Source organism: Rana temporaria, chromosome 6 (assembly GCF_905171775.1).
Source record: "Rana temporaria chromosome 6, aRanTem1.1, whole genome shotgun sequence".
Classification (NCBI taxonomy): Eukaryota; Metazoa; Chordata; class Amphibia; order Anura; family Ranidae; genus Rana; species Rana temporaria.
The window spans coordinates 43,873,590-43,888,572 of NC_053494.1; the positions used below are offsets into that span (position 1 = coordinate 43,873,590).

The 14,983-nt window shown below is 43.3% G+C and overlaps 1 protein-coding gene across 1 annotated transcript in view; it reads left to right on the forward strand.

Moving 5' to 3' along the window:
• Window positions 1–4,854, forward strand: part of LOC120943427 (interleukin-9 receptor-like) — a 64,131-nt gene extending 59,277 nt beyond the window's left edge. The window contains exon 8 of the mRNA XM_040356717.1: window positions 4,214–4,854. Within this exon, the coding sequence (XP_040212651.1) occupies window positions 4,214–4,585 (372 nt within the window). The 3' untranslated portion in view covers window positions 4,586–4,854. The remainder of the gene's footprint in view (window positions 1–4,213) is intronic.
• The last annotated feature ends 10,129 nt before the right edge of the window (window positions 4,855–14,983 follow it).

Consider the following 14,983-nt stretch of genomic DNA (forward strand, 5'->3'; position numbering starts at 1 on the left):
CACCATGTCGTTGGGAGAGGATAGCTCCCACGGCAGAGTTTGAAGCATCCACTTCCACTATAAAAGGTAATTCAGGATTGGGATGTACCAATACTGGTGCAGAAGTAAAAAGAGTTTTTAACTTTCCAAAAGCAGCCTGTGCCTCAGATGACCACACAAAGGGCACCCCTTTCTTTGTTAGCTGGGTAATTGGAGCTATCACCTTAGAGAAGTTCCTTATAAATTTTCGGTAAAAGTTGGCAAACCCGACAAATCGTTGGATTTCCTTAATGTTTCCGGGGGCAGGCCAATCTACCACTGCTTTAATCTTCTCAGGATCCATGCCCACACCATCTGGAGAAATAATATACCCTAAGAACTGGATCTGGGTTTGTTCAAACTCACATTTCTCCAATTTGATGTAAAGTCGATTCTGCCTTAATCTTTCAAAGACAATGCAAACATGCTTGCGGTGCTCTTCCAGGTTATCAGAAAAGATAAGGATGTCATCCAGATAAGCAATGACAAATTGGTCCAACAGATCTCGAAAAACATCATTTATGAAGTGCTGAAAGGTCGCAGGGGCATTGCAGAGACCAAAAGGCATGACCAAGGACTCAAAATGCCCATATCTGGTTCTAAAGGCGGTTTTCCATTCATCTCCTGAACGAATACGGACCAGGTTATATGCCCCCCGTAGGTCAAGTTTTGTAAACACTTTGGCAGAACGAAGTCTTTCCAACATTTCCGAGATCAAGGGGAGTGGATAACGGTTTTTAATTGTGACCTTATTCATGTGCCTGTAATCAATGCATGGACGCAAGGTGGAGTCTTTCTTTTCAACAAAGAATAGAGCTGCTCCTGCAGGAGATGTTGAGTGTCTAATAAAACCCTTTTCTAAATTTTCATCAAGCCACTCCCTGAGCACTTTTAATTCAGGTTCTGAGAGATTAAAAAGGCGGCCAAAAGGTATTTCGGCCCCTGGAAGCAGCTCAATGGGGCAATCGTATGGGCGATGAGGAGGTAATTGATCTGCATTTTTCTTATCACAGACATCCCGGAATGCATGGTATTGTGGAGGCAAGTCGTCATATGACTGGGTAGTTACCACACCAACTTGCAATTCCTTGACCAGCGGAGAACTTGTTTGATAAGATTCCCTACAGTGTTCCTTGCAGTGGGAGGATGTGAAATCTATGGTCCGTGCTCCCCAGTTGATAGAGGGATTGTGAGTGGAGAACCACGGAATGCCCAAAATGATGGGAAATTTGGGTGATGTGATCAACTGAAAGCTGATGGTCTCACGATGATCCGCCTCAAACTGGATTACCAAAGGAACGGTTTTATGGGTAACAGGTCCTGAGGATAAGGGTGAACCATCAACTGTCTCCATCTCAATAGGAGAAGATGTATTTATGGCTTGAATGTTATTGTGGTGGGCAAACTCTATATCCATAAAGTTTCCTCCAGCCCCAGAGTCCAGCATAGCAGAGCAGGGGATTTCACGGCCCTCAGAAATTAGCTTAATGGGCATGACAAAATGAGTTAATAAAGAATTAACCTTATTTGCTTCCTGAATTAAAGGAGAGACGGACTGAGAAATTGAGTTTATTTGTTCAGATACTGTAATATCTGTTGCTGCAATTGTTCTTTTAAATTTATTGGGACAATTAACTGCGTAATGTCCGGAGTCTCCACAATAAAGACATAAGTTCTCTGAACGTCGTCTTTCTTTCTCCTGAGTAGTAATAGATCTTTTAAGAGCATCCACCTGCATAGGTTCAGGAGTGTCAGAATCAGGAGTAAATCTTGAAACCTTAGGAGGATACTGAGTAGTAGAAAAACGCATGCCACCATTACTGCCTAAGATTCCCAGTCTCTCCTTTCTCCTTTCAGTAAGTCTTTGATCAATTCGAATACACAATTTAATAAAAGCCTCAAGGTCGTCAGGACTTTCTACTCTGGCAAGCTCATCTTTTACTTGTTCCGCGAGTCCTTGACGGAACTGACTCTTTTGTGCAGCTGGATTCCAATTGGTATCTGAGATCCAGCGTCGAAATTCAGTTGTGTACTCTGCAACAGAGCGTCTACCCTGCCGTAAATTGTGCAATTTTGCCTCAGCAGTAGTGCAGCGGTTAGGATCATCGAAAACTTGGTTCATCGCAGTCACAAAAGAATTGAAATCATCCAGGACGACATCATCTTTCTCCACATAAGGGGAGGCCCAGGCTAAAGCTTCCTCAGTCAGGAGGTTGATAATAAACAGCACCTTTTTCCTGTCCGAAGTAAATGCAGCAGGTTGCATCTGAAAGTATATGCGACATTGATTAAGGAACCCTCTATAATGGCGGCGGTCTCCGTTAAACTTAAGTGGTAGGGGCATTCGTGTATTAGTATCTACGGCAGCAGTGTCTCGAGCACGAAAGTCACGCAATTGTTTATTCATATCAAGGATTTCCTCTTGTAGTGCTTTCACTTCAATTTGTAACTCAGAACATTTTTCCTGGTAGTTAACAGCAAACGTCTGCAACTCAGCGATTTGCACCCTGAGAGGAGCTACAGCAGCTGCTACAACGGCCTCCATGTTTTGGGCCAGAATATTCTGTCACGGTCTGGAGTCAGGCTCAGAGGCCAGTAGCTATAGCAGCAGAACAGGTCACCCTGGCTGATGACACGGGGTCACCTGAGGTGCGGAATCTAAGCGCTAACCGATATTCACCAGAGCTTCTGAAGGTGAAGATGGATTTTGCTGCGTGTTAGCGCCAGGTCGCGGTCCTCAGGATTGCCCCACCAGGAGGTGAGAAAGCCGGGGTACAATAGCAGATAAGCAGGTGAGGATCAAACAGAAGCGTAGTCGATAACAAGCCAAGGGGTCGGTAATAAGTATTTGTAGGTTGGGATCAGGCAGAAGCGTAGTCGATAACAAGCCAAGTGGTCGGTAACGAGCAGTAGCAAATATGGACGGCAGCAGGGAAGACAGGAGCGAGATATAGGCTGGAGATAGCACAATATTCTGGCAAGGAGGAAGTGCAGAGACATGGCTTATATCAGGAAGTTCATGGGAGGAGCAAGGGGTTCAAGGTTCAAGACAATCAAGACACAAGGCAGGAATGTTCAATGGATCAGATGGGTTTGTCCAGCAGATCAGACAGGGAGCTGTCCAGCATCCCAGATAGCTCAGTGAGAAGGTTCACTGCCAGACATAGCTGAGGTCCCAGGTTCAAATCCAGGTCCTGACACATGGGCATCCCCTCTGTGTAAATGCCTCTGAGGGACCAAGGCAGGTGCAGGAGGAATTTGAGGAGTCATGGATGGCCAGACCAGTCTAGTGAGAGAAAACACACATAACCCTTTGAGTGGACCAAGTAGGATTTGTTTATAGATTGTGAGGACTTTTACATGGACATGGACATGTTGGACTAGCTATCCCTGAGAAATGGTTGCAGGGTGGAGTCTGTGTTCTTATATTAAAGGGAGTACCACACCATTCATTGTGGTTTACAGAAATTGGTCAGATATAGTCTCTGTTAATGAATTGGGAACCCAGTAGCAACCACATTTCATGGAGAGCTGATATATACTTGATCACTAATTTCTCCTTCCAGCTGAGGTGAAGTACTTTTGTTGTCCCTTGTGGCTCCCTTGCCTGATCCAGATTGGCTATGCACAGACATCATAAATAATATTATCTTTATTGATACTTTAACATATCCGAGCGGTGATGAATCTTTAATTTGGGCATAGGAAACACTCTTTCAAATACTTAAATGCCCCGTACACACGTGCAGGAAGTTCCCGTCTGAAATCCCAAGGGGAAAGCTGAGAACCTGCTTAGTTCAGTCTTTCCCCTACACACGGTCGGTTGTCCCGACAGGAAAACTGTGATGGAGCTTATGCCGGGAAACCTGGACATGTGTATGCTCCATCGCAGTTTTTCCCATAGGAAAACTGCCAAAAACCGCCGGGCAAAAGTCTGCCGGTTTTCCCGGCGGGAAAAAAGAGAGCTGGTTCCCATCGGAAAAACTGCAAGGAGAATACAAACGACCGGGATTCCTGGCCAAAAGCGCTCCTCTCCAAAAGCTCTGCTCACAGTTTTCCCGTTGAGAAAACTGATCGTGTGTACGAGGCAAAATACTTTTTGAGGAAAATAATTTTATATGTGCGAAGTCAAAAGAAAATAATAAAGCAAATACAGTAAATGCATAGATATACACTGCCATTTTTGTTGTTTCAGGACTGGACTAAGTATCCAAATAAATGCGGTCAAAAGAAGCAAGAGGGAAGGTACTGTAGATCTGTGGACGTGGTCCTTCATGTTTCCACCATCCTGTGCTTTCCAAAGGAGACCATTTCTCCTATTAAAGTTGAAGCCCCAACTCCAGCAAATGAAGTTCCTATGATAGATGAGGATTGTGATGTCACCTCTTGGTCTGGTCTACTCCAAAACAAAAACATATCTCTAAGTGAGCTTTATCCATCTGTCGATCCAGATATTTCTCAGTTTAAAGAGGAGGAAGAGCAAAATCTATCTAAGGTGGAATGCCCCACTGTCTATTTTACATACAATGGCACTTACATTGTTAATTCAGTAGAGGCAGGGGATTAGTTTAACATGGAACAGGTTGCTTTGAGACACTTAATTTGTGAAGGCAAGATGGTGGTAGTCATAGTGTATTTCATTCAGAAATGGTCATCAGATCTGCCCGAGTAGCCTTTCAAAAACTGATAGAAACTAATAAACCATGGAAATGGATGTTGCTGAATAACACCAAACTTCAGACGAAACAAGAGATTGCATAATACAGTTCAGTAAAACCTTGGTTTGAGAGTAACTTGGTTTAAGAGTGTTTTGCAAGACAATCAAAAATGTTTAATACGTTTTGACTTGATATACAACCGATGTCTTGATATAAGAGTAGCGTCATGTCACAACTGAGTATAAAAGAGAAGCGAGAAGAGAGCAATATGGTTACATTTAATGACAACACAACTTTGCTTTGATATACAAGTGCTTTGGATTACAAGCATGTTTCTGGAACAAATTATGCTCGCAATCCAAGGTTTACTGTATGTTTAGTGAATTGGGGCCAGTTTCACAGAGGAGATACGACGGCGTATCTCCTGATACACCGTCGTATCTCCTGTCCTATCTATGCGGCTGATTCATAGAATCATTTCCACATAGTTAGCCCTAAGATCCGACAGGTGTAATTGACGTACACTGTCGGATCTTAGGATGCAATACTTCGGCCACCGCTCGGGGGAGTTTGCGTCGTATTCCAGCGTCGGGTATGCAAATTAGCAGTTACGGCGATCCACAAAGTTTTTTCCCGTCGTTACGTCGTCGCTAGTAATTTTTTCCCGTCGCAATTTTACACCTGCTTTAACATGGCTTAACTTTAGTTGAGCCGTGTTAAAGTATGGCCGTCGTTCCCGCGTCGAATTTCAATTTTTTTTGTTTTGGCGTAAGACGTCCCGGAATACGAATGGACGCTACGCACGTCGCCGTTTGAAAAAATTACATCACTGCGCGCAAAGCACGGCGGGAATTTCAAGACAGGGCATGCGCAGTACGTCCAGCGCGGGAGCGCGACTAATTTAAATGGTGCCCACCCCATTTGAATTAGGGGGGCTTGCTCCAGATGTGTTTACGATACACCACCGCACATTTACAGGTAAGTGCTTTGTGGATCGGGCACTTACACTGAAAACTTGCGGCGGTGTAACGTAAACGGGTTACGTTACACGGCCGCAATTCTATGTGAATCTGGCCCATTGTCTTTATTTGAATCCACATTTTGGATGCACTGTTTGGCATAGAATGGCCTTGCCCTGTGTGTTGCGCAACATAGCATTAAACGCAAAAAGGGTTGACCCAAAAAAAGCAATCCATTCACCTTTTGACAAAACAGTCAAATAGACTCAGTTAAAGTGGAACTAAAGTCTGCAATACTTGCCTCTCCTCCAACTGTCCAAGGTCCTGATTCTTCTACCTAGCTTCTTCAGTGTGCTAGGCTGTGGTGTGCTATGTTGTCTCAGCACACGGGATCTGTGCTGGAATGTAATGTGCTTTAATGGAGGTTTTAGCTCTGCTTTAAATATGGTCCCTAGTGATTATAGTGTAGCTACTGTAGTAAAAAAAAAAAAAAAAAATAGAAGAAAGACAAAGGATCGGAGGAGTGTCCCACAAGGGAACAATAGCAATGTTACATTGAAGAAGACGTTGACAATGAGTCTACTTATTATTGTCTCCTCCTCATTTTAAATTGTGCCACTTAAGCATTTTTTTTAATGGGGGGTGGGGAGGAGGACACTATACTTACCTTACAGACAGTTTTAACCTTTAACACCTTGGCACGGGTGATGTCACAATCCTGGAAAGATACTGGGAATTCTGAGAATCCTAAATCTTAGGAGAAGATGCTCATACACCATGCTGGGACTAACAACTATCAGTCTGTCCCCACATGCCAGGGTGCTAGGAGTAACCCTAGACTCTGAACTGTCCTTTCAGGCCAACATCCAATCCCTTTCCAAATCATGCCACCTTAGCCTCTGCAACATCTCTAGAATATGCCCCTTTTTAAACAATGACATCACCAAACTTCTAATTCACTTCCTGGTTATCTCTCACCTCAACTACTGAAACTAACTCCTCATTGGATTAAAGGGGTTGTAAAGGTTTGTTTTTTATTCAGACAAAGAAAACAGAGGAAAAAAATTATTTAGAAGGGAAATCGAAAGGAAAGGGTTAGTGAACCAACAATGCACTAGCTTAAAGGAACCTATTTAGAAAATTAAAAACTAACCTTTACAACCCCTTTAACTTTACATTCACTATCCCCCCACTTACCCAATGAATAAAATTCAAAGTACTAACAATAATTTACAAAGCCATCCACAATTCTGCCCCAACCTAATCTCAAAATACTAACCAAGCCACTTTCTTCGGTCCTGCCAAGACCTCCTGCTCTCTAGCTCCCTTGTCACCTCCTCCCAATCCAGAAGAAAATGTGTTCGGATACAATAGAAAATGTCAGTTATGTTTAAGCAAAATTCAGCATATAGGCATTTTTTTTATCATTTTGTATAGCGTTTTTTTTATTTACAATGTGTATAATTTCTTTTAGAATGTATAGGGAAAAAAATATTTTACATAAGAAACCTTGAAGTGAGTATGCAGTGCTGAAAATGCAGAAGTAAATGTGATGTACAATTAATTTGAATAAAGATTATAGTATAATTGTGGCCTAGTCAGATTTATATGATAACTAATTACATGTACATCCCTCATTTATAAAAATTGTAGAAGAGACTCTTGGCAGGGTATGTTTATTGAATATTTTTTTTTACTTATTTTATCTGTAAAAAATATTTAATTAGGCTATGCATTAGTTGACCACTTAAAACCATTAGTGCATTAGAGGACTACTTACTGAATTATCCAACAACTGATAACGATACTGCATGCTATTGGTATAAAGTTTATATGAATTAAAGAGGAAGTAAACCCTGATGGGTTTACTTCCTCTTTGTTTCCCTGCAAAGGTAAAGCATAATGCATAGTAGCCCATTATGTGTCACTTACCTGCAGGAGAAGCCTGCAATGTCCCTGTCTTCTTCGCTAGTAGCAAGTGGCCATTCTTCACCCCTCTTCTTCTGGGGTCCGCGAACTCCGACTGGCCGGAGTCACGTGACGGCGCGTGACGTCACTTCAGCGCATGCGCGGGAGCCTTCACTTACAGCATGACCCCACTCATAAAACGGCACACTCAGTGCTCCTGCGCCGTTGTCTATGGCACGCATGCGCCGTAGACATCGGTACACACTTTTTTGCAAATATTGCAAGAGATATTGCAAGCAGGTAAGCCTTAATCTAGGCTCAGCTGTAGGTGAAAGTTCTACCTGAGGGTTTACAACCACTTTAAATATACAGCAGAAGCATCTCTTTACTTAGTTTTTTTTGTTTTTTTACTAGTATTACTATCATCATCAAATTTATAAGTACCAGCATTAGGCTTATCTGGCATTATGTACTAATTAAAAAAAAATAACGTTCCTATTTTCTAATGTTAGTTATGTTTCTTAAAGAGGAGTTCCACCCAAAAGTGGAACTTCCACCTAGTTGCTTCCTCCCCTCCAGCCGTAAAGCCAAAAGGCTTCACTACCGGGTTTCCCTTACCTGGAATGGTGGTGGCTGCACCCGACAGTCGATCCGAAGATCGGCTGGGGTGCCAACATTGCGGGCTCGCTGGACAAGTAAGTGTCCATATAGTAAAAGTCAACAGCTACATTATTTGTAGCTGCTGACTTAAAAAAAAATCCCCAAGGCAGATCTCTGCTTTAAGTTTTTCTTACGATGCCATTATTGGGAAATATTGGGTTATTCTCTAATGAGCTGTATTGAATATTTGTATCAATTTTATTTTATGTATTTATTTTTCCATGTTGATGACATTGTATAACTGTTTTTACTGTATACTGTTTATACAATATTTGTTTTACAATAAAACATTTAGCACATGGAAAAGAATTCTCAGAGCACTGTTGGTCATCTTGTTTTTAGATGTCTGTCTTGATACTTTTTAAACCCAAGGCCTTAGTTGTGTAGAAGAATTTCAGCGTCCAGCTTGCATCACTTCTGTGGCTACTGATCCCAGCACCACCCATTTTAGGCACTGCCAACCCACCTGGCTGCAGCTGCCCCTTTCACTAGCCCTTCAGACTAACTTCTCCTCGCAGTCCTGCAGACTCACCAGCCCACCCAGCTGACTCTCAGAAGATTTCCCAGACGTACTGACCTGTTCCTACTGTCCTCTTTCCTTGCTACCATGCCTCCACAAAGGGCTTCCTCTGTGTATTTTCATAGGATCCTTCCAGCATCTGAGCCCTGGCCTGAGATCACCTCCCCCCCACCCTCAAGGGCCACCGACAGCCTCCTCATCCCTCTATCTCTATCCTTCACCCGACTCCCTGACATGACTTATGCCTATTTATTAAGCCCCCTGCCAGCCCTTTATTGGGGATTGGCTTAGACCCTAATAAATATTACAAGCAGCTCCTCCTAACCTCCTCCCACTATGTCTGGAACATTCTCCAATGTCCCAGAAAACGGAGGTGTTACCAAAGAAGCTGTTAGGATGAGTAACCCAGCCCTGAGTCACTAAATTCTGACCCAGATTCATAGCTCGGGCTTAGCATTGAGTTAAAAATAATTTTTACCTACAATAACAACAAATCTATCTTCATCTAGCAGTGGAACACTAGAGGGTGCTACATTTTAGAAAATATAAACTGATAAATACCTTTTCTCATCAGCAGTATATTGCAGACTTGTGAATTATATCACTCTCTGGTTAAAGCTTGTAGGAGGAGTTTCCATTCTACTCGTACTGTCCTATGAGGCTGCAGGACCCCTGACCTTCTGTCTGGACAGTGCTGATTGGCCCTCTGCTGATTACATGCACCCTTCGAAGAAAAAAGGATCGGAGAAGTCAGGACCAAACAGCCTTTTTACACAATGCAGATGTTTAAAGTCGTTGTGAACCCTGATAAAAAAAAAACCTGCAAGACAATGGCATAATGAGCTAGTATGCATAGAATACTAGCTCATTATGAATTACTTACCTTAGATCGAAGCCCCCACAGCCGCCCTCGTCTCCCCCTCCGACCGGCGACATATTTCCCGGGGGTTACTTCTGGGTATCGCGGCTCCGGTGCTGTGATTGGACGGAGGCGCAATGACGTCACTCCCGCACATGCGCACGGGAGCCGCCGTAACGGCACACAGACTAAAGCAAAGGGACATTTTTGTTGAGCAGAGGGGGGGGGCGGCCAATCGATGTTGTTGAGCGGGGGGGCGGCAAATCAAAGTTGTTGTTGAGCGGGGGGGTCGGCCAATCGATGTTGTTGAGTGGGGGGGACGGGGGACGATCGCACGGGGGGGGGGAAGATCGCGGGTGAGCGGGGGGGGTTGCCGTGGATGGATGTGAAGTTCTTGCCACTCACTCACCACTGCACAGCCTGTCAGTTCTCCTCGCATGTCTCCCCTCAGAATCTTTTTCTTCTCCTTCCTGTGCGGGAAAGTTAACCACTTCTTGGGACTGCGGGAGGATGCAGTCTGTGCGTGAAGTTCCCGCAGAATCCGGGCGGGTTGGGAGGTATGCCTTAGGTTCAACAGTGAATATAACAAGCATGCTTTACTAAATATACAGAATGATTTTACAGTTAAGTAACACTTTAAGGCTGAGCAGACAGTTAAAGGTTCTTAAAGCGGAGTTCTGGCCACAATTTCACTTTTTAAATATAAATACCCCTGTAATACACAAGCTTAATGTATTCTAGTAAAGTTAGTCTGTAAACTAAAGTCCGTTTTGTTAGGTTGTTACAGCATTTAGACACTTTATAAAATAGAAATTGACTGGGGCCATCTTAAGTGTGGGCATCATGAAGCCAGACTGTATGCCTTCCTGGATTTCAGCCTTGCAGATCTCGCACATGCTCAGTGCTGCACAAGCAGTGTCAGATCAGGTTTCAGCACCTGTACTGTCCAAGTCACATGATTCTTTGAGACTGGGGAGTGCACAGACTCCTGGAAAGTTACACCCACTACATTCCCAGGAGTCTGTGCAGTGAAGCTTAAGCACCTAGGTGCAGGAAGAGGGAAGATTAACTATTCTGCCTAGCAACAACACTTTGAAGGCATCTAAAAAAAAAAAAAAAATTCGTAAAGGACTAATGACATTTTTTTAAAACTACTGATGTAATGTTATATTTATGGGTGGAAGGGTCACAGTTTGAATTTTGTGTAAGGCCCTGGTGATTTTAAGATCCACTTCTGATGACCATTATTTGGGCTATACTTATAAGCCTCTGACATTGTGCACCCTCCCATCTACAATAAGTACTGCTACACTAAATACCCCTAATTGAAGTGCAAAGTATAGCTTCTAGATATAATGCTATCTACAATATAATAATGTAGATATTGACATGTAATCACTAGTGCATCAACCATTGGTCACCACTAGTGCACCAAAAATGTATATGGCAATCCCGAAGTAATTAAATATATCTCCCTGTCATATATTACAATCATTTAAGTACCGTAAGTGAACTCCTTTACCATCCAGACCCATTTTGGTTGCACTGCCAGTAATTCTGCACCAAAACCAAGTTATTGATTTATATTTCGACTTTACAACTGAACGATATTAAACCTATGTATTTACTCTTTTTGTCAATCACTTGAAACATCTACCACACATTTTCATACCTGCAGACACTTTTTACGAATGACAAGTTATTGGGTTCTGTGAAAAACCACAGAACGGTTGTATTATGACAAGTGAGTCAGAACTGAGCTTTGTACCAGACCCTAATGTGATTCTAAGAATAAAAGAACATTACCAGCCCACTAGCCGTAAAGCCTCTCCTGTTTTGATACTTTTCAGTTGAGTCTTTGAGTTGCCAGTCTGTTATTTGGTATGTGCCAGTAAGGACCCAGGTTGACCTCAAAAGCTTGTGTTTGTCTACCAGATAGAAAAGACAAAACGAGAGAGCGAAGATCCGCCCTAGTGTAATTCCGTTTATTCAAATAGGAATAAAAGCACTTGCAGCTATTGCACTCACATTTAAAAGATGATGGACCAATATGTGTAAATCCTCCTCTTCTGGGCTGTCCCTGTAAGATGTGGAGGGATCTGTTTGCCGTGGACACCTGAAGACCATGATGAACACCGCCGGGACACAGCTCTGGTGTACCTGCTGTACTGCGCATGCGCCCGGACCAGTCGGCACCTCATAGCTATGAAAGCAGGCCATTGACACTGAATGTCTACACACTGGGGTTGCTGTGACAATGCATTTCAGAGGACTGGCTTCCATTATGAAATCGACTGACGTCAGCATTCATTTTACATATAGTGATATTTGTCTGTACACAGACATCTCCCCCACTGTAATATCTGCAATCTCCCCACTGTAATATCCACAGACATCTCCCCCACTGTAATATCCACAGACATCTCCCCACTGTAATATCCACAGACATCACCCCACTGTAAAATCCACAGACATCTACCCCACTGTAATATCCACAATCTCCCCCACTATTATATCCACAGACATCTCCCCCACTGTAATATTCACATTTCCCCACTGTAATATCCACAGACATCTCCCCCACTGTAATATCCACAGACATCTCCCACTGTAATATCCACAGACATCTCCCCCACTGTAATATCCACAAACATCTCCCCACTGTAATATCCACAGACATCTCCCCCACTGTAATATCCACAATCTCCCCCACGGCGGCGTAACGTATGTGGTCCGGCGTAAGCCCACGTAATTCAAATGGGGATGATGTGGGCGTGTTTTATTCAAATTTAGTGTGACCCCACGTATTTGACGTTTTTTACGAACGGCGCATGCGCCGTTCGTGAAAGAATCCCAGTGCGCATGCTCAAAATTCCGCCGCAAATCCTCAATGCTTTCGACGTGAACGTAACTTACGTACAGCCCTATTCGCCAACGACTTACGCAAACAACGTAACATTTTCAAAATTCGACGCGAGAACGATGTCCATACTTAACATTGCGTACGCCTCATAGACCCAGGGGTAACTTTACGCCGGAAAAAGCCTAACGTAAACGAGGTAAAAAATTGCGCCGGGCGGACGTACGTTTCTGAATCGGCGTAACTACCTAATTTGCATATTCCTCGCGGAAATATACGGAAGTGCCACCTAGCGGCCAGCGGAAATATGCAGCCTAAGATACGACGGTGTAAGACACTTACGCCGGTCGGATCTTAGGGAAATCTATGCGTAACTGATTCTATGAATCAGTCGCATAGATACGACCCCGCAACTCAGAGTTACGATGGCGTGTCCGGAGATACGCTGTCGTAACTCCGTTGTGAATCCGGGCCTAAGATCCTACAGGCCACAATGTGTGGAATGACCAAATCTCTTCAAACTATAGGATCTCATTTAATTTTATGTTCATCATGAAGGGATAATGATACTGAAAGTCCGGTTATTTAGATGCTAAATATTCATGATTGACCGGAGCATACCTTTAAATAAATTATTTGTAACTTTAAGAGACAACTATTTTCTGCTAGATTACAAGACAAGGCATGGTTTTTATAATTCAGATTATTTTATTGTGCCTATAATTTCTGGCATCTATCAAGTATTTTTAAAGGCATGCAAGCTCTTTTTGGTTCTGTGAAAAACCACAGACCCATTGTGAATAATTTATGAGTCACGTATGATCAAGATAACATTCACAATAATATACTTGCTTGGAATGTGCTAAGCTATGAGGCAATTTTTAGTAACACTACTAATACTACTTAAATAGGCCTTTAATGCTGAATTCAGGCCCCCCACACACACACCTCACCCACCTCTAGCTAATTTCTACACTAAAAAAAAAATGTATTGCCACATTTTGGCTTTGTTCCCATTGTGCGTACTACTACTACAGCATATGCCCATGCCAAGGTGGTGTTTACCTACATGGGGATGCACAGGTTGTCTATGCATCCCTGTGAAGGCAGTAACATTGATGTCAATTGGGATGCGTTGGCCACATGGACACAGCCGCTGTTCTGATTTTGATATCCTGCCCTGAACGAAGACAGTGTGTGTTTGGGGTCATGCATCCACAGGAATGCGTAATTTGGAGTAGCAGCTGTGTACATGCTGCCACTGCGTCTAAATTGACATCAATTGGACTGCCTGCATGGGGAAGTGTGGAACACCTGTGCATCCCCATGTGGATAAACACGGCCCTCGCACAGGCATGCGCTATATTATGCCCCATGTAAATGAGGCCTTAACTAAATGTGTGGTCATGTGACATTCCCCTTTGGAGTCTTCTCTCCTTTTTTGTGCACAAGTGGTAGGTCCTTCTTCTGGTGTTCACATCACCACCTACATGACATGGACACGTTTTCCTCGTAGCAGCAGTGTTTTTGAAGAATCCAAAAGGATACAGAAAATGGACTAAAGCAGGGGTGTCCAAACTTTCCAAACAAAGGGCCAGTTTACTGTCCTTCTGACTTTGAGGGGGCCCGACTGTGGCCAGTGAGAATAGAAACACCCTGGTGTCAATAGGAGTAAACAATGCCCCATCAATGGTGTCAGTGGGAGGAATAGTGCCTTCTTGTTGGGGTCATTGGTAGGAATAGTGCCCAATTGTTGGTATAAGTGAGAGGAATTATGCCCCTTTTGTCGGTGTCAGTGGAAGGAATAGTTCCTTGTATCGGTGAGAGGATTACTGCCCCAAGGGCCAGATAAAAGCAAGCACATCCGGCCCTCTGGAGTTTGGAGACAACTGAACTAAAGTGATGATGTCATTGTGAGGGGACTTGCTGTAGATGGCACATCTGCAGTAGGGATGAGCCAAACACCCCCCCCCCCCCATTCGGTTCGCACCAGAACCTGCGAACAGACCAAAAGTTTGTGTGAACTTTAGAACCCCTTTGAAGTCTATGGGACTCGAATGTTTGAAATCTAAAGTGCTAATTTTAAAGGCTAATATGCAAGTTATTGTCCTAAAAAGTGTTTGGGGACCCAGGTCCTGCCCCAGGGGACATGTATCAATGCAAAAAAAAAGTTTTAAAAATGGCAGTTTTTTCGGGAGCAGTGATTTTAATAATGCTTAAATTGAAACAATAAAAGTGAAATATTCCTTTAAATTTCGTACCTAGGGGGGTGTATAGTATGCCTTTGAAGTAGCGCTTGTTTCCCGTACTTAGAACTGTCCCTGCACAAAATGTAATTTCTGAAGGAAAAAAGTCATTTAAAACCACTTGGCTCCCGGCAATACAGAGAAAAGTCATTCATAAAAAAATAAAAAAAATGCGTGGGGGTCCCCCCAAGTTCAGTTACCAGGTCCTTCAGGTCTGGTATGGATATTAAGAGGAACTCCACCCCAAATAAAAAGAAATGGTGTGGTGTTCTCCCCCAAAAATCCATACCAGACC